The sequence below is a fragment of the Monosiga brevicollis genome, genomic scaffold, assembly GCF_000002865.3.
Source record: "Monosiga brevicollis MX1 MONBRscaffold_10 genomic scaffold, whole genome shotgun sequence".
Taxonomy (NCBI): domain Eukaryota; class Choanoflagellata; order Craspedida; family Salpingoecidae; genus Monosiga; species Monosiga brevicollis.
The window spans coordinates 773,988-793,042 of record NW_001865047.1 but is presented as its reverse complement, the minus strand read 5'-3'; the positions used below and the strand labels follow the sequence as shown (position 1 = coordinate 793,042).

The 19,055-nt window shown below is 53.9% G+C and overlaps 4 protein-coding genes across 4 annotated transcripts in view; 2 read left to right on the top strand and 2 right to left on the bottom strand.

Moving 5' to 3' along the window:
* Positions 1-1,617: 1,617 nt before the first annotated feature.
* On the bottom strand, positions 1,618-2,853 carry MONBRDRAFT_37105 (uncharacterized protein; the record flags this gene model as incomplete). Its single annotated transcript, XM_001745776.1, has 1 exon — positions 1,618-2,853. The coding sequence occupies exon 1, from the start codon at positions 2,770-2,772 to the stop codon at positions 1,618-1,620; it is 1,155 nt and encodes a 384-aa protein (XP_001745828.1). The 5' UTR covers positions 2,773-2,853.
* Positions 2,854-3,476: 623 nt separating this feature from the next.
* MONBRDRAFT_32456 (uncharacterized protein) lies at positions 3,477-9,483 on the top strand (the record flags this gene model as incomplete). Its single annotated transcript, XM_001745915.1, has 25 exons — positions 3,477-3,662; positions 3,887-3,976; positions 4,076-4,153; positions 4,239-4,302; positions 4,442-4,506; positions 4,602-4,670; positions 4,730-4,915; positions 5,069-5,378; positions 5,506-5,573; positions 5,645-5,752; positions 5,866-5,928; positions 6,023-6,133; positions 6,287-6,382; positions 6,520-6,601; positions 6,789-6,828; positions 6,959-7,070; positions 7,185-7,252; positions 7,327-7,391; positions 7,478-7,661; positions 7,771-7,902; positions 8,013-8,070; positions 8,174-8,237; positions 8,349-8,476; positions 8,602-8,736; positions 8,838-9,483. The coding sequence occupies 25 exons, from the start codon at positions 3,477-3,479 to the stop codon at positions 8,958-8,960; spliced, it is 2,685 nt and encodes an 894-aa protein (XP_001745967.1). The 3' UTR covers positions 8,961-9,483.
* Positions 9,484-11,767: 2,284 nt separating this feature from the next.
* Positions 11,768-16,281, top strand: MONBRDRAFT_32455 (uncharacterized protein; the record flags this gene model as incomplete). Its single annotated transcript, XM_001745914.1, has 13 exons — positions 11,768-11,979; positions 12,094-12,196; positions 12,290-12,356; positions 12,853-12,942; positions 13,265-13,317; positions 13,429-13,510; positions 13,629-13,757; positions 14,256-14,306; positions 14,602-14,789; positions 14,876-15,043; positions 15,138-15,803; positions 15,898-15,990; positions 16,084-16,281. 13 exons carry the CDS (start codon positions 11,768-11,770, stop codon positions 16,156-16,158), a joined length of 1,977 nt encoding a protein of 658 aa, XP_001745966.1. The 3' UTR covers positions 16,159-16,281.
* Positions 16,282-17,077: 796 nt separating this feature from the next.
* The window catches only part of MONBRDRAFT_8287 (uncharacterized protein), a gene marked incomplete at both ends in the record, with an annotated part of 10,899 nt that continues 8,921 nt past the window's right edge, over positions 17,078-19,055 (bottom strand). The window contains 5 exons of the mRNA XM_001745775.1: positions 17,078-17,347; positions 17,599-17,709; positions 17,814-17,924; positions 18,029-18,139; positions 18,244-18,400. Coding sequence (XP_001745827.1) covers positions 17,078-17,347; positions 17,599-17,709; positions 17,814-17,924; positions 18,029-18,139; positions 18,244-18,400 — 760 coding nt within the window. The remainder of the gene's footprint in view (positions 17,348-17,598; positions 17,710-17,813; positions 17,925-18,028; positions 18,140-18,243; positions 18,401-19,055) is intronic.

The following is a 19,055-nucleotide window of genomic DNA, read 5'->3' as shown; positions in this document are numbered from 1 at the left end:
AGCGATGTGTGCGCCCCGTGTTGTGTATTGGCTTCACCAATATGAGGCAGGGCAACAATGTCCCAAACCAGAAGGGCAAGGAGCGGCAGGAGGAAACGGCCAAAGAGGCAAGGGGTGGGACGGCAGATAGGGTGCAAAAAGAAGGCGAGCAAGGGGAGGAACAGTCATAGTGGGGATGAGTACTCACAATGTCCTTGGCTTCAGCATCTGCGCCGTGCTTCAACAGGATTTCCTTGACTTCTACGTGACCGTCAACGCAGGCAACGTGCAGTGGCGTGTAGCCAGACTGAAGTTGGCCCCACCATTACGTCCAGATGTAGCATCACCATAGCATCATGATGAGCTCTTTACATGTAGAATATCGGATATCAACAGCAGGTGCGCCCGATCGGGGGAGGGGGGAAGTGGACAACATCAAAACACACAGCCACTGAGGAAGAGAAGCGAGGCAGCACTGACGCTGTTCTTGGCTTCAGTATCGACGCCATGTCGCAACAGGATCTGCACTACCTCCACGAGATTTTTATGACAGGCCTCATGCAGAGGTGTATCAGCAACCTAGTGGTCGATCCACGTGGAGCATTAAAAAAAAATGAGTGGCACATACCCAATATCATTCACCAGTGTCCCATCAAATGGCATGCTCACCCAGCCATGTTTGTAAGTGGCAGCGGAGCGAATTCGTTGGGGGTCCCAGCTTTCCAACAGCTGCAGCGCCTCTTGTGGATCCCGTAAAGTACACGCACCGTACAGCAGCTCTCCATCTGAACTCATCTCTACCACCGCAAACATCCACCACCGATCCCATGAGCCAGTTCTCTGATGCCCGAGGGTCCAGTTCAGAGCGTGACTGGTGTGCAGGTGCAAACGGCAGCTGGTCAGCTGACCGCTTGCTCTTACCTCTTGGTGAGCTGGCCGACCCACGGCGAGGGTAGCAGGCGTTGCGGGGGTTTTTGCCCAGCGCACGTGAAGTGCGATCAGTGGCACTCACACGCTTCCTCCTGATCGGAAAAAAAAAAAAAAAAAAAGAGAGAGAGGCAGCGAAAGTTTTGGCGCCCTCGATCAGATTATGTACGTAGCATGCACCGGCGACCAAGGATGATCAGCCACAAGCCACCAATCGTCAAGTGTAAAAAAAAAAAAAAAATGNGTGTGTGTGTGTGTTGTGTGTGTGTGTGTGTGTGTGTGTGTGTGTGTGTGTGTGTGTGTGTGTGTGTGTGTGTGTGTGTGTGTGTGTGTGTGTGTGTGTGTGTGTGTGTGTGTGTGTGTGTGTGTGTGTGTGTGTGTGTGTGTGTGTGTGTGTGTGTGTGTGTGTGTGTGTGTGTGTGTGTGTGTAATCCATAAAAAAAAAAATATTAACATGTCAATGTGTTCAGGGCCACCTGCAGTGAAGCAGGAATGATTTTGGAGCTGCGAGGAGTGGGGTCTTGAGAGTGATGAATGCCAGCCTCAGGGCATCGGTTTGGTTGGAATGGTCGGGCAGCAAGGCTGGGGGCCATGTTTCAATTCGAAACCGCGGTTTCCAAGTCGTACGTACATGGATATGCACAGCTCTACTCTTTCGCTCACTTCAGTCACTCGTGACCTGTTTGGTGACCTTTTTGCAATGTTCTGTGCTCAAGGCGCAGCCTGTTTTCGAGTCTTGCAGGTGTCTGGTGTATAACGAATGATGGTCCAGATGCCAAAATGATCCGAGGCAAAGCCAAAGGATTCGGAACGGCGGGTCCCGATGAGCGCGTAGTGGGCCACGTCAAAGCCAGCGTCGTCTGGAGGGGGGCGGGCCCAGAGCTGGTCGAGGCGCATGCGAGGTCCCCTGTCCATGTGCAAGGTATCGTTGACCTGCATGTCCCAAGTGTAGCGGGCCTCCTTGGGGCAGCCAGCGAGGTCAAAGAGATCCTTGATGCCGTGTTGCTTGGCCGTGGTGCTGAGCTGCTTGGTTTCGGCAACTCGAAGATTGGTATCCCCGCCAAAAATGGCCCAGAGGCAGTCTGGCCTCGCGAGCTCTTCCTGAACGCGCTGGGCTTGGGCGACGCGGGCCGTAGCACCTTGTCGGAGTGATTCGAGGTGCGAGGTTAGGAGGCGAACCCGTGTGCCTGGTTGGGGCTCAATCTCGGCCATGAGAAGATTGCGGCACATGGCGCTGGTGGCCTCGCGGTCAAAGGCGAGGCGTTGCGTCTCCAGCAGAGGCAATCGGCTGTACATGGCGGTAAAGTAGGGTTGCGTCGACCCCACCCGCATGTGGGGGAACCGGGCCTGGAGCAGGGGTTGGAGCAGGGCCACGGTCGTTGTGGTCATTTCCTGCAGCAGGATCACGTCCAGCCCACGAAGCTGGAGCAGTTCGTGAGCCACCATTCGCAGACGCGGTTTGAGCAAGCCGGGTTCCTCAGTGAGACCGTTGATGTTCCAGGTCACCACACCCAGCTGTCCGACGGTGTGCTCGCTCGCGACTTGGGATGCCGTTGAGGGCGCTGCCTCAGCCTGTGTCGTGGGAGCCGTGCTTGGTGGTACGGATGCCTCACCAACGCCCGGGCAACTCCGTTTGGCGGCGGGCGAGCGTTCCTGGTCAGACTCTGAGTCAATCAAAACGACGTCCTCGCTCGAGGCCGAGGCCTTGGTGGCGTGGCCAGCCGGCGATGTCGGCGAGCGATCACCCAGACCTGCGAGGACAGCAGCCTGCACATCGCCGCCGTGGGTGGCCAGCAAGCGCGCGGCCACACCCACAGACACGCGGCACGCCTCGGCCACAAATTCCAGATCTTCGCCGCTGTTCATTTTGACAGCTTAACAACAGGCACTTGACTATCTCTCTCGGTGCGGGTACCACTCAGCTCAGCTCAGCTCAGCTCGGCTGTCGTTCCCGCCGTGATATTCAAACCCGAAACCAGATCAACGAGAAAAATAAAAGAAGGGGCTGTTGCACAAGGCAACCCCCCAACAACGACGGCTACAACCCATCAAACCCCGAGCCTCCCAGCCCTCACAACGCGCTGCCGGCGGAGCACCGAGCACCCCAATATTGGTCCCTTTCAAAAACGAGAGATGTGTGTGAGTGTGGAAGGAAAAAGAGAGAGATATGGACGCCTGCCTAAGCGATAGTGTGACGCAAATCACACTATCATCTCTCTACTCGTTCTCTTGTGTGTGTCTCTCTTTTCTCTTGTTACTTGTTTCTGCTCTCTACTCTCTCTCTCTCTCTCTCTCTCTCTCTCTCTCTCTCTCTCTCTCTCTCTCTCTCTCTCTCTCTCTCTCTCTCTCTCTCTCTCTCTCTCTCTCTCTCTCTCTCTCTCTCTCTCTCTCTCTCTCTCTCTCTCTCTCTCTCTCTCTCTCTCGCGCACTTGTCAACGTGTCTGTTTTGCCGGAGACAGGGCGGCAGTTGGCGGTGCAGCAGCAGCAGCAGCAGCATCAGTGGCCGGGGCGGTGTTTGTGAGAGGCGGGGTGCGGGCTGTGTGTGTATGTATGTGTGTGTGAACGAGAGGATGAGCAAGAGTGTGGCGAGTGAGGCGGCGGCCTGCATGAGTGTGGAGGATGTCGTGGCTGCCGTGAATGGAAATGTCAAGCATGGTCTCTCGGCCATCGAGGCGGGACAGCGCCTGCGCGAGCATGGAGCAAACGAGTTTGCGACCTCCGAGCCGGATCCCCTCTGGCAAAAGTATCTCGAACAGGTTTGCTTCCACTTTGCCTCATGGCTCGACCTTCCCCCTTGCTTCCTTGTTCTTGTCCCGTGCGTGTACCCCATCGGCATGGAGCTCTTTGAGCATGCACATCTCGAGACAGTTGCAGCTCTCTCTCCGTCTGTGCTGGGACATCTTCTCTTTGCCACCCCACACAGACGTGCGCGTGCACATGCTCACATCCCCATCGCCTCGTATTCTTCCTCCCAAAATAGTTCAAGGAGCCGCTCATCCTGTTGCTCATTGGCTCGGCCGTCGTCAGCCTGATTATGCAACAATACGACGATGCCTTCAGCATCTTTCTCGTCAGTGGTCCTGGCCACCTTGACCTTGGCCTTCATCCGACCCATCCATCCTCTCTTGACCCCGCATGCTCTTGCAACGCGTGCTTCCGTGCCTCGCAGGCCATCATGATTGTGGTAACCGTCGCTTTTGTCCAAGAGTACAAATCGGAGCAAGCACTCGAAGCCCTGACAAAACTGGTATGCCTCGGCGCTTCTGAACCCAAGTGCCACGCCTTTCTCAAACCATGAGCTCATGTTATGTTCTCCCCTTTTCCCGCATCAGGTGCCACAAAAATGCTGGCTCATTCGCGACAATACCAAACAGGGCGCTCTTGCCGCAGACGTTGGTGCGTACTTCTTTCGCAGATGGCACCCGCCACACAAGCCTTCTCATGCCCGTTGCCTTGATATGTTTGCCCATGAGCGTCTTCGCTAATCAACCTCGCCCACGCTGTATGCGCCAACGCTGGTGGCGTGTTGTTCTAGTGGTGGGCGATCTGGTGACCTTTGGTGTCGGTGACCGTATCCCAGCCGACTGCCGCCTCATCGAGGTCTGTCCAGGTCCCCCTCTTCCTTGACCGGCCATGGCGCGCCTGCGTCACCTCTAACCCACTCTATCACTCTGCAACCTCGCCCTTGATCAAAGGCTGTCAACTTGGAGATTGATGAATCCAACTTGACAGGCGAGAACAAGACGCGCAGCAAGCGCTGCCACGTCATTGACCAAGCTTCAGCCACACACATTGCCGACCGGTACGCGCCCCTTAAGTACAGCACCCATCCACGCCCTTGCCTTCCCAGTCGATCCTCCACCTTCTTCTCATCCGCTTGAGGACCTTGGCAATCCTTAGGGACAACATGGCCTTTATGGGCACGCTGGTGCGCCAGGGCCACGGCAAGGGCATTGTGACTGCCACGGCCGGTGCCACAGAGTTTGGCATCATTTTTCAAATGCTGGATGTACGTTGACGTGCTCCATGGCCGCCTGCCCAATCTGCACGCTACCACCAACATCCAGTTTGTGAAGCTTCCTTCCCTTCTTCCTCTCACGTGCTTTAATCGGCTGCTCGCCTCTTCTCTCGGTCAATCATCTCCTCTTTCTTCCTCCTCTAGGATGTTGAGGAGCGAAAAACACCGTTACAAGAGCAGATGGGGGTTCTTGGTCAACAACTTAGCTTCCTGTCGTTCGGCATCATTGGCGTCATCATGATCATTGGCGTATTGCAGGGAAAGCCGTTGGTCAAAATGTTCACCATCGCCGTCAGCTTGGCCGTGGCTGCCATTCCCGAGGGTCTTCCCATCGTGGTCACCGTCACCCTCGCCTTGGGCGTGATGCGCATGGCGAAACAAAACGCCATTGTCAAAAAACTGCCGGCCGTCGAAGCCCTCGGTTCCGCCACCGTGGTGTGCTCGGACAAGACCGGTCAGTGTAACTATTCAATTTGAGAAGCTGCTGCACTGGGCCTGAAACGTCTGAGCTCCATTGCTGAACTGCAGCATCGCGCGTCCGATGCCCTCACGCTGATATTGTTACTGACAATAATCCACAGGTACCCTAACTGAAAACAAGATGGTGGGCCGTTATGCGCTCTCAATCTTTGATCAGCTACAAGCCGAGGTCAGATCGTGGGATTAACGACCTCCTCCCGCGCAACCGTGTCGCCTCTCATCCAATCATGTCTGCATTAGATGACGGGCAGCGGCTACTTGATCAACAGTGGCACCATTCAAGTCGTGGACTCGAGCGGCTCGCCCGTTCCCAATGGCCAGTCTAATAGCATGACACACTTGCTTCTGGTCAGCACTAGCATCTTTGCTTCAGAGCCTGCTTTTTGCCCAAGGCCAGACCATCGGCCCTCGCCAACATCTGCTTTGTGCCTTTGTTGTGACACATTCTGTTTGGTACTTAGGCGGGCATGGTCTGCAACAACGCTCAAGTCGACCGCGGGCACCTCATTGGTCAACCTACCGAAGTCTGTTTGCTCATTATCCTAACGTGATACCCTCGAGCACGTCTCGTAGCGCAACTGCGGTGACTGATTGCCCTTTGCAACACAATCCACTTAGGGTGCCTTGCTCGTGGCAGCTTACAAGGCCGGCCTTCAATCTCGAGCGGCCAATTTCGAGCGGTTGGAAGAGATTCCATTTTCCTCAGATACCAAGTGGATGGCTGTTCGTGTGAAAGCACGCGACACCCAGCAGACCTCTTTTTTCGTCAAGGTAGCCTTGAGCCACGGCCTCCACTTTTGGCCCAATGTTTTCATTTGACGTGACTTGAAATGGAAATGCTGCTCCTCCCTGATGACATGTTTTGGTCTTGTGCTGTGACAGGGCGCTCTAGATGTGCTTCTGACCAAGTGTCGACATGTTTCCTCTGGCCATCAAGTTCGGCACCTCTCAGAACTCGATGTGCAAATACTCAATCAGGTTGGTCTATATGCGGGATCATGATGCCTCAGCCTGGGGCCCGCGTCTACAACTGCAACACGTCTTGGTTTCTTGGTTTCTGACCTCTTTCACCCATCTGCGCCTGGTGGCCGCAAATGGAATGCTTGAAAACGCAGCGTGCCGATCAATATGCTGCGCAAGGCTTTCGCGTCATTGCGCTTGCCTCTGGTGCCTCGCTCGATGAGCTTGCCATTTTGGGTTTGTGTGCCATCACGCTTTCTGGGGGAGGTCACCTGTTTTTTTTTTTTTTTTTTTGTTTTGCATCCAACGGCTTGCCCCCCGCCCCCGCCCCCCCTATTTCGATTTTTTGATGTGCTTGTTTCCCCTTGCTCTTCTGCCTCTGCTCCGTCTTTGTGCTTACTCATGTGCACGTGCTGGGGGGCAGGCATTGTGGCCATCGCTGATCAAGCACGTGCGGGTGTCAGGTGAGACTTGCTCGCCCAGTCTGATTGATTTGATGAAACATGCCGTTGCTAGGTTGATGGCTACAACGCCTGCACTCGCCCTTGGCACTCACACATCTTAATGTTGTGTTGATATTTTACATCCGTCTAGGGAGGCCGTGGCACTGCTCCAGCAATCTCGCGTCAAGGTCATGATGATCACTGGTGACATGAAGGCGACAGCAGAGGCCATTGCGCAGTCGCTTGGCTTTTACAATCCAGGCGTTCACCGTTCTCTTTCTGGTCCAGAGGTATGCGCCCCGGCATCGGCCACGTCGACGCGTCGTTACTGCTACCAGGCTGGACTGAATTGTTTCATCCTGCTCTTTGGGACACAGCTTGAAGCCATGGATCAGCTCGATCTTGAAGGCATCATTGAGGATGTGCGCGTGTTCTATCGCACCAGGTCTGTGTCGTCCATCCTGATACAGATCTTTGGGGACGGGTCACAAGGCACTCACGTCTCTCCTGCGCTCTTAGTCCAAAGCACAAGCTGAAGATTGTACAGGCCTTGCAACACAATGGCCACATTGTTGCAATGACTGGTGGGGACATTGCCCTTGATGCCTGGATCAACGCATGTGAATGCTGTGTATACCGTTCATGTTTGTGGCTGGCACCTGATACACAGGGGATGGCGTCAACGACGCCCCTGCCTTGAAGCTGGCCGAGATCGGTGTGGCCATGGGTGAAACTGGCACAGATGTGGCCAAGGAGGCAGCCGACATGATTTTGGTGGATGACAATTTTTCCACCATCATGCATGCGATTGAGGAGGGCAAGGGCATTGCGTACAATGTTCGCAACTTTTTGCGGTGCGTGTGGAGCACTTGACTGGGCCCTGATGAGATTGCACGCTTTGAATGAGTCGGGTTGGCTGAATGCTTCTCTCACAGCAAACGCTTGCGCTGGTGACATGAGCAGATTTCAGCTTAGCACGTCTGTGGCGGCACTTACCCTCATTTCCATCACAACTATGCTGGGAATGCACTCACCACTGAATGCCATGCAAATTCTGTGGATCAACATTCTCATGGACGGTCCACCAGCGCAAAGGTGCGTATTCCTGCTCTAATCCGGGCTTGGGCAACGGCACCTCTTCGGATCATGGACTTTATGGCACACCTGTCTGTACTAACCACACCATCTTTGTGTCACGATTGCAGTTTGGGTGTCGAGCCGGTGCAGCGCGACGTCATGACCATGCCACCCCGTCGTGCGCGAGTAAGTCGATAGCAGTGCCGACATTTGAAGCACCAAGACCGATCCTTGCGCTTGGCCAGCCACAACTTGATGCACTCTCACGATCGCTTGCTGGTTATGGCAGGAACCCATGTTGACAGCCAAGCTTTTGCGCAATGTGATCATGTCTGCGGCCATTATCGTGACTGGTCTGTTGCTCTCACCTTGAGCCAATGACACAGCCAGGGAGAACCAGTTTGCTCATCTGCGTTCAAACTTGCGGCGACATTATTCACCCTTTGCTTGCTGTGTCCGGTCAGGTGTCTTGTACGTGTACTTTCGGGAGCTACAGGATGACGTCGTGACCAAGCGCGACACGACCATGACCTTTACGTGTTTTGTTCTCTTTGACATGTTCAACGCTCTTACCTGCCGCTCCACAAACAAGGTTTGCAGATCATGACGATTCCAAAGCTGGGCTGTCTTGCTGAAAGCTGCAATACTTTTTCGCTTGGACACGAACATTTGCTGACAAACATGCGGTTGCGGTTGCGGTTGCGGTTGCTTTTGCAGTCAATTCGGGAGATTGGGCTCTTTTCCAATTCGGTATTTCTGTACGCTGTTGGCGGCTCGTTGCTCGGCCAACTGGCCGTCATCTATCTTCCGCCACTGCAGGCCATTTTCCAAACGGAGGCACTAGGCTTTGGTGTACGTCTTGATTGCGGGCGGTGTTTAACGAGGGAACGAGTATGGATCTCGGCCCACGATGACGTCCCTTTTGCTTGGTTGGTTCTGCGTGTGCTACACAGGATATGGTGTTTCTTGTGATGCTTTGCTCCACCGTCTGGTTGGCGGACGAAGGACGCAAGTATTGGGAGCAACAACGCGAGCGAAGGCGGCACAAGCGCAAGTCAAGCGATGCGTCTGCGTGATTTGAGTCCTGTCATTTCTCTTTCATCGATTTTTTTTCTACTTGCTGCCAGCACGCCATGCTTACGGAAGCTGTTTCCGTTTGGCCTTGTCAATGACGTTCTGTTCGCCCACCTTCGTGGCTGATGATGGTTGTTGGCAATGGTGATGGGCCTGTGGTTGTGTGGTTGTGTATGGACATGTTGTGTTTGTGTGTGTGTGTGTGTGTGTGTGTGTGTGTGTGTGTGTGTGTGTGTGTCTTTAATTTGTGTTTTTTAAATCACAGGGTCTCGGGAGGAAATGTTGGCAGCCTCGCAACACCAGCAGCGCACTTTGACGCTCAACCTGACCAATCAATTTTGAGGGGCGTGGAAGAGGAACTTTGAGGAACGCAGTTTGCTGCAGGACGGCGACGACGGGATATGCACGAAAATGGCTTCAACCCAAGCCAAGAAGAGCTCTCGTGTTTGGATGATGTTCCTATGGTGTTTTTTGACGGCTGCTGAGTGTGCCACAGGCTGTTTGACCAGATGACGAGTGCTTACTCAATTACACGATCTAAAGAAACCTTGATTCATTGGGCATACAGCCGCACCACCTGCCCTGCCACCTACTGCAAATACCAATGCATCTGGTGAGCAAGGCCACAAAAGCCGCCATCCGAGACTGGTATTCGTGAACGAAGAAACCACAGAGCTCCAACAACAACGAAAAAAAAAAAAAAAAACTCAAGAGAGAGAGAGAAGTGAGAGCAAGAGTCATTTTCGTTTCCTCTCTCTTTGCACGCTCTCTCTCTCTTTCTCTCTCTCTCTCTCTCTTCTTCAACACCGGCATCATGGCTCAGCCTGTGAACGTCCACGTCGTCTATTGTGGGGCCTGAGGTGAGTCGTTGCAATCACGGCTGGTCGTGTGCGCGCGCGTGTGTGTGTGTGTGTGTGTGTGTGTGTGTGTGTGTGAACCCGGGACCGTTGGCCGCCATGTTCGCGCTGCTTGCTTGTTTTATTTCATCATGCTCATGCGCACCCTCCCCTCAGGCTACCTTTCCAAAGTGAGGGCATTTGAGCGACTTTTGCTCGAGACGTTTGACGACTCTGAGATGAAGTTCACCTGCGAGGTAAGACCGGTTGTGCCAATTGTGTCAGTGGCTTGGAGGGAGGGGCGAGGTTTAAGTGCGCAGTTGAGTGCCTGCACCGCCTTGGTGGGGTGGGGTGCGACCTCTTTTGCGGTCTGGCACCCTACTCTTCTTATGTTTCGTGTGGTGCGGACTGGCAGCCAACACCGCAGGTGAGTGGCGCCTTTGAGGTCGTTGTCAACGGCAAGCTGATCCACTCCAAGAAGGAGCGCGGCAATTTCCCAAACGAAGCGCAGGTGGAAGAGATCAAGCAGGCCATTGAAGCGGCCCTTGGCCAGCGCGCCTAAAAGGCCATGCATCCAGCGCATGTGGCGTGGTAGGCAGGGAGTATGTGCTTCTCACCCATACCCTTGCTTGACCAGCCTCCTGGGGAGTGCTGTTTGCTCGCATACCAAACCACGCGTTTGCCAAGGAGCCTTTGAGAGCTGCTTGCCAGTGTAAAGCCAGAGTCGTGCCACGAAAGTGGTTGTTCGACAACAAGAGGTGCACACGTGGCAAGCAAGGCTTTCCGGGTGGACTTGGCAATGTCGTGTTTTGTGTGTGCGGGAATGACTGCACCCCGGGGTCTTTCGCTTTGAGAGAGGCCATGCGGCTGCGATGTAGTTTTTTTGGCGCAAGCATTCGTGCGCGCGCCTTGTTTGTTGTTGGTTGTATGCTCGGCGCTCCCTTGCTGCATGAAGCAGGGAAAGAGATGGGAATGCAAGAGAGGATTCTTGTCCAACATGTCTGCCTGATGCTCTTGCTGCATCCGTGCAGGCGTGTGGGGCCTGTGTTTGGTGTGACCGCGGCCTGAACGTGAAACTTGTCCCCTTTGTGACGAGCACGGCTACAACCATGACCATGGCTGTCGTGTCTCTGATTATTAGGTTGTACTGTCTCGAGGCATTTGTCTCCTGGTCCTTTGCTTACTGCCCTCACAAGCAGGATTGGACATTGATGCTTCCCGCACACCACCTTCCCTTCGCCCTGCGTGAGAACAGGGCGAGGGGAGGGCGCGGCCGCAGACAGCAACCCGGGCTTTACGAGATTCACAAAGCTTCAGCGCAGCAGACCACACCAAGCCAGGCCTGGCTAGGCCACATGCATCCCGTCCTCGCCTGGGACGGCTTGATGCCTGTAATATAATATATCCTCCGCCCATTCCCTCTCCCCCGCTCCCTTCCATGTCAATTGAGTGACGACGACCCGCTCTTCTCTCTTAGCCATCCATGATGAAGGCATGGCATGCATCGTTCGTCTGACATTCTGACATTGAATTCATCTCTCCTTCACACACACACACACACACACACATAAATTTTTCATCAGCAGGAGGCGCGGGAGCAGAGGAAGATGGCGGGACCGGGGGAGCAGCCGCCTGATGGGTCGGGGCGGGCTGGGAGGGAGTTGGAGAGGGTGTTGCAAGATGTGATGGCGTTGTACTCGTCCCCGGATAATGAGGTGAAGCGACAGGTGCGTGTGCTGACCGATAAGACAAAGACTTAACGACGACGTTGACCTGTTCGCGCGCGCTCTGTCATTGTCGGGCTCCATTGGTTCACTCTTCCTTTGCGGGCACTCATCAACCCTGGCCTGGGTGCTGTTCTTGGCTGCAGGCTGAAGAGCGATTGGCTGCCATTCAGGATAGTGGTAAGCTTTGAAAACGGCGCCAGCCTAGCTGCCTGATCAGCCGCAGCCAGCTGCTGCCCGTGCCACATCATGCCTCTCAGCCGGCTAAATTCCATGTGGTGCGCTCTTTTGATAGGAACCGCGTGGCCTTGGGTGTTTGACCTTCTTGATCCCAAACTGCCGGATGAAGCCAACTTTTACGGTGCTTGCGTCCTCCAGCGTCACATCCTCCTACTCAACCCTGAAACAAATGCCGACTTTTTTCAAGCTCTACCGCCGCAGCTGCTTGGCGCTGTCCTACGGTACTACTTCTCTTTGTCGCTGACGACCCGCAAACACATGCACCGACGAGCACCCCCACCCATATCTTGCCCAACTCAATGCAAGGACTGACTCGATATGCGCCAATACCGTAGCTGCCGTGAGAAGGCACGCTTTGTCCGACGCCAGCTCTGCGTGGCGCTGGTCACCCTGGTTTTATGCGCCCCATCGGGCTCGCTTGATAATGCACTAGCCGCGGTTTGTGCAAGCAAGCTTTTGTTCATGCAAAAACTGTGGCGTCATATCGCACAACCTCAACCCATGCTCATCTTCCTCCGTGTCCCATGCTAGATCCTATCCGATGTTCCTTCGGACGACGTCCTGCTGCAGCTGGATCTTGTAACGACCTTTGCGCAAGGTTTGAACTCACCACTCGCTTTTTTTCCGATTGCATTCTGTGTGTCTGCGGTCACGAGTATACCATACCACCACGCCTTGACTCGGGCCGGCCCTTCCACCCCCAGTGCTCGGTGGCAAAGAGACTATCGGGACACGCAAACAACATGCTGCTCTACAACTGGCAGCCGCCCAAGAACTGGCTCTCAGTGGCATCCTTTCCGTGCGTGGCCCCTGTACCCTTTTCCACACAAGGCCATTCAGCTTGACAGATCCTCATTTTAGCTTTTGTCCTATTGCCGATTGGGAATGGCTTGCATTAGATTCTTTCGCGCCGCGATTCGCTCCTGAACGAAGCCCTTCACGCCTTGACCGCATGGGTGGAAACGGGCAACTGCCCACTTTCTACCATTGGCCCACACTTTGGTACATCTTTCTTGACCCTGGATTTGCTCCAAAGTCTTCCTACTTTGCACAGCCTGCTCCCCTCTTACTCGTGCCTCCCCTCGATGACTCAGAACATGTGATTGCCGCCACACAATCGGAGGCTTCATTCGAAGCTGGTGTAGAAGCTCTTGTTGCGATTGTCACTCATCGCGACGCCAGCAGTACGTGGTGGCACATGCCTTTCACCTCCCCCTGTTATTCGTCTATGGCCACTTGTTTTCAGCTCAGCCTCTGGTGCATACCCAGGCCCAACCAACCTGCAGGTCTTGGTTGACACGCTGCAACAGCTTCAGCCTCTTTTGGAAGAAGCGACTCGCGACGCACGTGTCGACGTCATAGAGGGGCTTGCCCGCGTCAGTGACCCGCCCCCTGTGATACGGGTGCCAAAGCCACCTGCAGTCCTGACTTTGGCCATTCGTGTATCAATCTAGGTCCTCTCGTCTATGCTAGACGCTCACGTTGATGCACTTCTGCACATCCCAGCGGGTGCACAAGTATTACAAATGTTTTACGCCTGCACCAATGCCCCAGGCCAGGTTTAAACCAGCTCTCTCTTTTTCTCTCTTCACTCTCTTTCATCTCCGAATGACAGCATTATATCGATGCTCACCAGTTGGCGCTTATGTATCGTACACCAATCATGGCAGGCATGCATTGACGAGGATTGCTCGCGCCTTACTCTAAAGTCTTGGTATGCTTTGATTGAGCACGTGGTTGGGCTGCCCAGTGGTACGTGCTCCCCTTGCAACTGGAGCGACGCATGTTTCGCGGTCAAGGTGATGCTCGACCACGTACAATGGCGTGTTTTCTCGCCTCATTGCTGGCTCTCAAATCAAAATTCAACCAGACGAGCGTCGAAAGTACCGCACACTTCTGGCCCCATTGCTTCAGGCATTGCTCATTGCTCTTCGAAACAAGATGATGTATCCCGATTCAATTTACCAATTGGATCCCGAAACAGAAGCTGATATCGAAGGTCCGTTGTGCCTCGTGCCATTCTGCTGACCTTCCCTTCTCACCTGTGTGACACAAGGTCGTGCGTGCCCTCTTTTGCCGCACTCATCGCCGCTCTGGTCGTGTCGTCTTGGCTTCTATTCTCAGGATATCGCAATGAGGCTGGCGAGCTAGTGATGTACATATCATGCTTCCTGCAACACTCGTGCCTGCAGGTTGTCTTGTGCTTTATCATGCTTTATCAACCGTTGACTGAGCCATCAATGACCTCTCACAACATTTGCCCCAATCTCTCTCCATCTCTTTATCTCTCTCCACGAACGAACATGACCACAGTTGATGCTGCAATTATTGGAGGAAGCCCTCGCAAACTCAAATCAAGTGTTTGTCATTGAGGCAACCCTTGAATGCGTCGCCCGTTCTGCTGGCTTTTTCGACGTGAAAGATGAAGTAAGTCCCACCTGCAGCCACGTATCAAGTTGACCATGCCCATTTCACAACGAATCGCTTGCCTGTGCAGGCATTAGTCCCCCAAGTCGTTCGCCTTTTGACGACAGTACCTACAGATCCGGTCCGTTTGTTTTATCACATAAACATAATACCCACAATGGTCACCTGATAGCTCAAGAGCCAACGCCATTGCCTGTGCTCTTAGCTCGTGGACGTAGCAGCGATTCGTTGCATTGGCGGCTTGGCGTCCTGGCTAGCCCGTCGTCCGCAACTTTTGGAAGAACCTATGGTTGTCCTGCTGCGCAACATGGTAGCAAATGTGACGACACGCCCGCGGCGTGGGTCTGTTGCCCGTGACGTGGGTGGAAATTGGCTACCAGATGTTCGGCGTCACCGCATCTCTGGCTCCGAGGCAGCTTGTGAGGCTTTGCGCGAACTGGCAACCGAGTGCCGTCAACAGCTCGCGCCCTTTTTGGACAGCATCATCAAGCGTCGCCGAGAGGCCACGCAGGCCGGCCTTTCCACCACCAGCCGACAGCAGGTCATTGAGGCCTTGACCCTCATTGCACGAGCCCTCCCGACTCCTGACCTCGCGGCTACCTGGGTGAGTTGATGCTGTGCCAATGACAAACACGTCCAAGTGCCAACGATGCTAACTTTGCTGCTGGACTGCCATGCGCCTAAATCTAGCTCAATCGCTGTTACGCGGACGAATTCGTCAACCTGACACGCGTAGCAGAGGAATTGCAAGTAGTGGGCGATGAAGGCTGGGACTTACAAAGCCGCGCCGCGGCCGAACTTCGTGTCATTGGCCACGGATTTCGCTCTTTGATTGTACAAGGTGACGTCCTTGGCAAGGTAGGGCGTCTTCTTTTCTTTTCTCAACCAGTACTTCACTAGTTGCTCGGGTCCAATTTCAACACATTTGGTATCTTCATTTGCGCTTGGGCAGATGTTGGAGGCTTTATGGCCTATCGTTCATCAGGTTGCTTCGACCTGCTACCAGAATGAAGAAGTGACCAGCGCCATTCGTGATCTTCTTGGGCACGCTTTACGTGTGGCTAAGATGCAGCTTGAGCCACTGTTACCCAGCTTTTGCATGACCCTGCAGTCTATGTTCGAGGCTGCACCGAGTGCACCTGTGCTGGAGGCCATGGTAGCGCTGCAAGCTGTCTTTGGCCGGCAACAAAGTGCCATCCCCACTTTGGTTGCTACTTTTGCTGACGTGCGTGGACGCATGGCTCAACTTTTTTCCTCGGGCGCCTTTCTCGACGAGCCAGGCGTTGTCTGCACCTTTTTTTCCTTGGCCAGTAAATTTTACCGAACGGAAGGCGAACACCTACTACAGTCCCCCGATGCGGCCGATCACCTGCACAACATTGCTCTATGGTGCTTGTCCGCCCTGAAGCTCAACGAGATGACGACAGTTGCAGCCGCTTGCCAATGCTTGGCCGTTCTTATCGAGCTGGTCTGCCAGCGGGCTGACTTACAGCAAGCCGTTTTGGTCTCCTCGAATCTTGCACACCAGATCATTGAGACTGCAGTCACCGCGATAACGAGCGAGGTGGCCCGCGCCAACGTGACGCATGTCGGGGCCATCTTGTGGGCATTACAACAAGTGAGAATATAGACATTCTTTCGCTCCGTGGTGAAGATATCTCAAAAGGAAACTGCGAGACGCATCACTCATCACGATGGCATTGTACATCTAGAATTGCTCTGCGCTGTTGCATCCGCTCTTGATGCACACAGCTCAGCAGCATGAACGAATAATGCAACAAGCTGCAGCTAGAGAAATTCTGGAGGTTCGCCGTTTCCTCATTCCTGTCCGCGTCTCATCTCGCTCATTGCTTTTCTCTTCGCCTGTAACCTTTGGTCGATATGTCCCACTCGCATAGACCATGATAAGCGAAACGTCAAGTAAAGGCCGATTTATTCAAGCAGTAGAGCAGCTAGCCATCTCATGCCGCTAGGTATCACAAAGGAAATAGTTAGCCAAGCGAGTCACTTATCGCATGCGAGCGTCGTAGTCCATTCCAACTGTGTTGTTAACAAGACTTCGACACCACGATTGAGACAAATCGGATTTGTTATGCAAACTAACTGTCACAAGAAGAATTCTGTCAGTTTGCTTGTACTGTATGTAATAGCGTCAAATCCGTTCTTGGCCCTGGAGCCTCACAGTATGACGAGGTGGAAGCAGAGATCGGGCTTTAACACGTCATGAGAGGGGTAAACTGTAGCACGCCATTCAATAAAGCCTGATTCGCCAAGCCAAACCAAACCACATGTACTACACCAGTTTCAACCATTTGAAAAACGCTGCAGCGATGACGACAACCGGCGTGTTTGTCTCCTCTTTTGTTTGTGGATCTGCTTGGTCAGCTTGCCCGCTGCGCCGAGGCCCGTGGTGTGTACCAGCCGGGGCTGGATGAGGCCTTTGTTCCTCGGTGGAAGGGTCGCTTTGCGGCGCTGGTCCATCAGATGAACGCTGACCACATCCAGCGCCACTTTGGCGGTGTCTGCCTACGCTTGTCGTAGGTAGGCACCGTCTCGGGGTCCCTCTGTGGGGATCTCTGTGTGCACCAGTCGTTCCCTTGGTGGTTCTCGTTGTGTCTGACTTGTATTTTTTTTTTGTAATTTTGCTCGTATTTTGCAATAATTTTTGCTATTTGGTATTATGTAGCATTTTTGCGAAGTCTTTTGTGTGATGACTTCTTGTTCTGTGGTCGGTTGTTTGCTCAACCCGACGTTGTCTCTTGTTGTATGTGAGCGTGCCGTGGTGTGTTCTTTGTGTTCGTGCTGTGATGGCTTGCACTTGTGATGCTTGACTGCCGTTTTAGGTGTCTTGTGTATAAAATGGCTGTATCTCTGGTGATACTTGGTCGTTTTTCACGATTTTTGTTTCCTTGAGCGTGGGTCTTCGCCCTTGTACTGCTCGGCATGATAGAAGCCGATGAATTTGTCTGGTTGTCTTCTGTTGTTTTGCGTGCCGTTGTGATGTTGACGTCGGGGTTGCACAGCTTTGCTTTCAGCTCTGAGGTTCAAAACACCTAATCTATTTATCATGGCCCGGCGGAAGAGTTGCTCGCACACCCGGGCCGCGCTGTTCATGACCTGACGAATAAGGAGCTCGCAGATCCGGGTCTCGCGAATCGGAAGCTGGCGAAGAATGGCCCAGGCAGAGAAGGAGCTCGCATATCCGGCTCTCGCAGATCAGAACCGGACCGAGCATGGCCCAGGCAGAAGAGGAGCTAACAAATGACCTGACTGAGCATGGCTCGGGCAGAAAAGGAGCTCGCTTCACGGATCGGGACCTTGCTGTTCATGAAAAAAGGAGCTCGCAGATCCGGGTCTCGCAGATCAGAACCGGACCGAGCTTGGCCCAGGCAGAAGAGGAGCTAACAAATGACCTGGCTGAGCATGGCTCGGGCAGAAAAGGAGCTCGCTTCACGGATCGGGACCTTGCTGTTCATGACCTGACGAATAAGGAGCTCGCAGATCCGGGTCTCGCGGATCGGGAGCTGGCGAAGAATGGCCCAGGCAGAGAAGGAGCTCGCATATCCGGGTCTCGCAGACCAGAACCGGACCGAGCTTGGCCCAGGCAGAAGAGGAGCTAACAAATGACCTGGCTGAGCATGGCTCGGGAAGAAAAGGAGCTCGCTTCACGGATCGGGACCTTGCTGTTCATGATCTGACGAAAAAGGAGCTCGCAGATCCGGGTCTCGCGGATCGGGAGCTGGCGAAGAATGGCCCAGGCAGAGAAGGAGCTCGCATATCCGGCTCTCGCAGATCAGAACCGGACCGAGCATGGCCCAGGCAGAAGAGGAGCTAACAAATGACCTGGCTGAGCATGGCTCGGGCAGAAAAGGAGCTCGCTTCACGGATCGGGACCTTGCTGTTCATGACCTGATGAATAAGGAGCTCGCAGATCCGGGTCTCGCGGATCGGGAGCTGGCGAAGAATGGCCCAGGCAGAGAAGGAGCTCGCATATCCGGGTCTCGCAGATCAGAACCGGACCGAGCTTGGCCCAGGCAGAAGAGGAGCTAACAAATGACCTGGCTGAGCATGGCTCGGGCAGAAAAGGAGCTCGCTTCACGGATCGGGACCTTGCTGTTCATGACCTGATGAATAAGGAGCTCGCAGATCCGGGTCTCGCGGATCGGGAGCTGGCGAAGAATGGCCCAGGCAGAGAAGGAGCTCGCATATCCGGGTCTCGCAGATCAGAACCGGACCGAGCTTGGCCCAGGCAGAAGAAGAGCGAACAAATGACCTGGCTGAGCATGGCTCGGGCAGAAAAGGAGCTCGCTTCACGGATCGGGACCTTGCTGTTCATGATCTGACGAAAAAGGAGCTCGCAGATCCGGGTCTCGCAGATCAGAACCGGACCGAGCTTGGCCCAGGCAGAAGAGGAGCTAACAAATGACCTGGCTGAGCATGGCTAATAATAATTTTTTTTTTTTTTTTAATAATGGCTCGGGCAGAAAAGGAGCTCGCTTCACGGATAATAAATTAGGTGTTTGAACCTCAGAGCCGAAAGCAAAGCTGTGCAACCCCGACATCAAAATCACGACGGCACGCAAAACAACACAAGAGAACAAGACATTTTCATCGGCTCCTATCATGCCGAGGAGTACAAGCGCGAAGAATTACGCACATAGAAACAAAAATCGTACAAAACGACCAGGTATAACCAGAGATACGGCCATTTTAAACACAAGACACCCAAAAGGGCAGTCACACATCACAAGTATAAGCCATCACAGCAAAAACACAATGAACACCACGGCACGCTCACATCCAACGAGACACAACGTCGGATTGAGGAAAACAACCGGCCACAGAAGACAAAGACATCATACAAAGGACC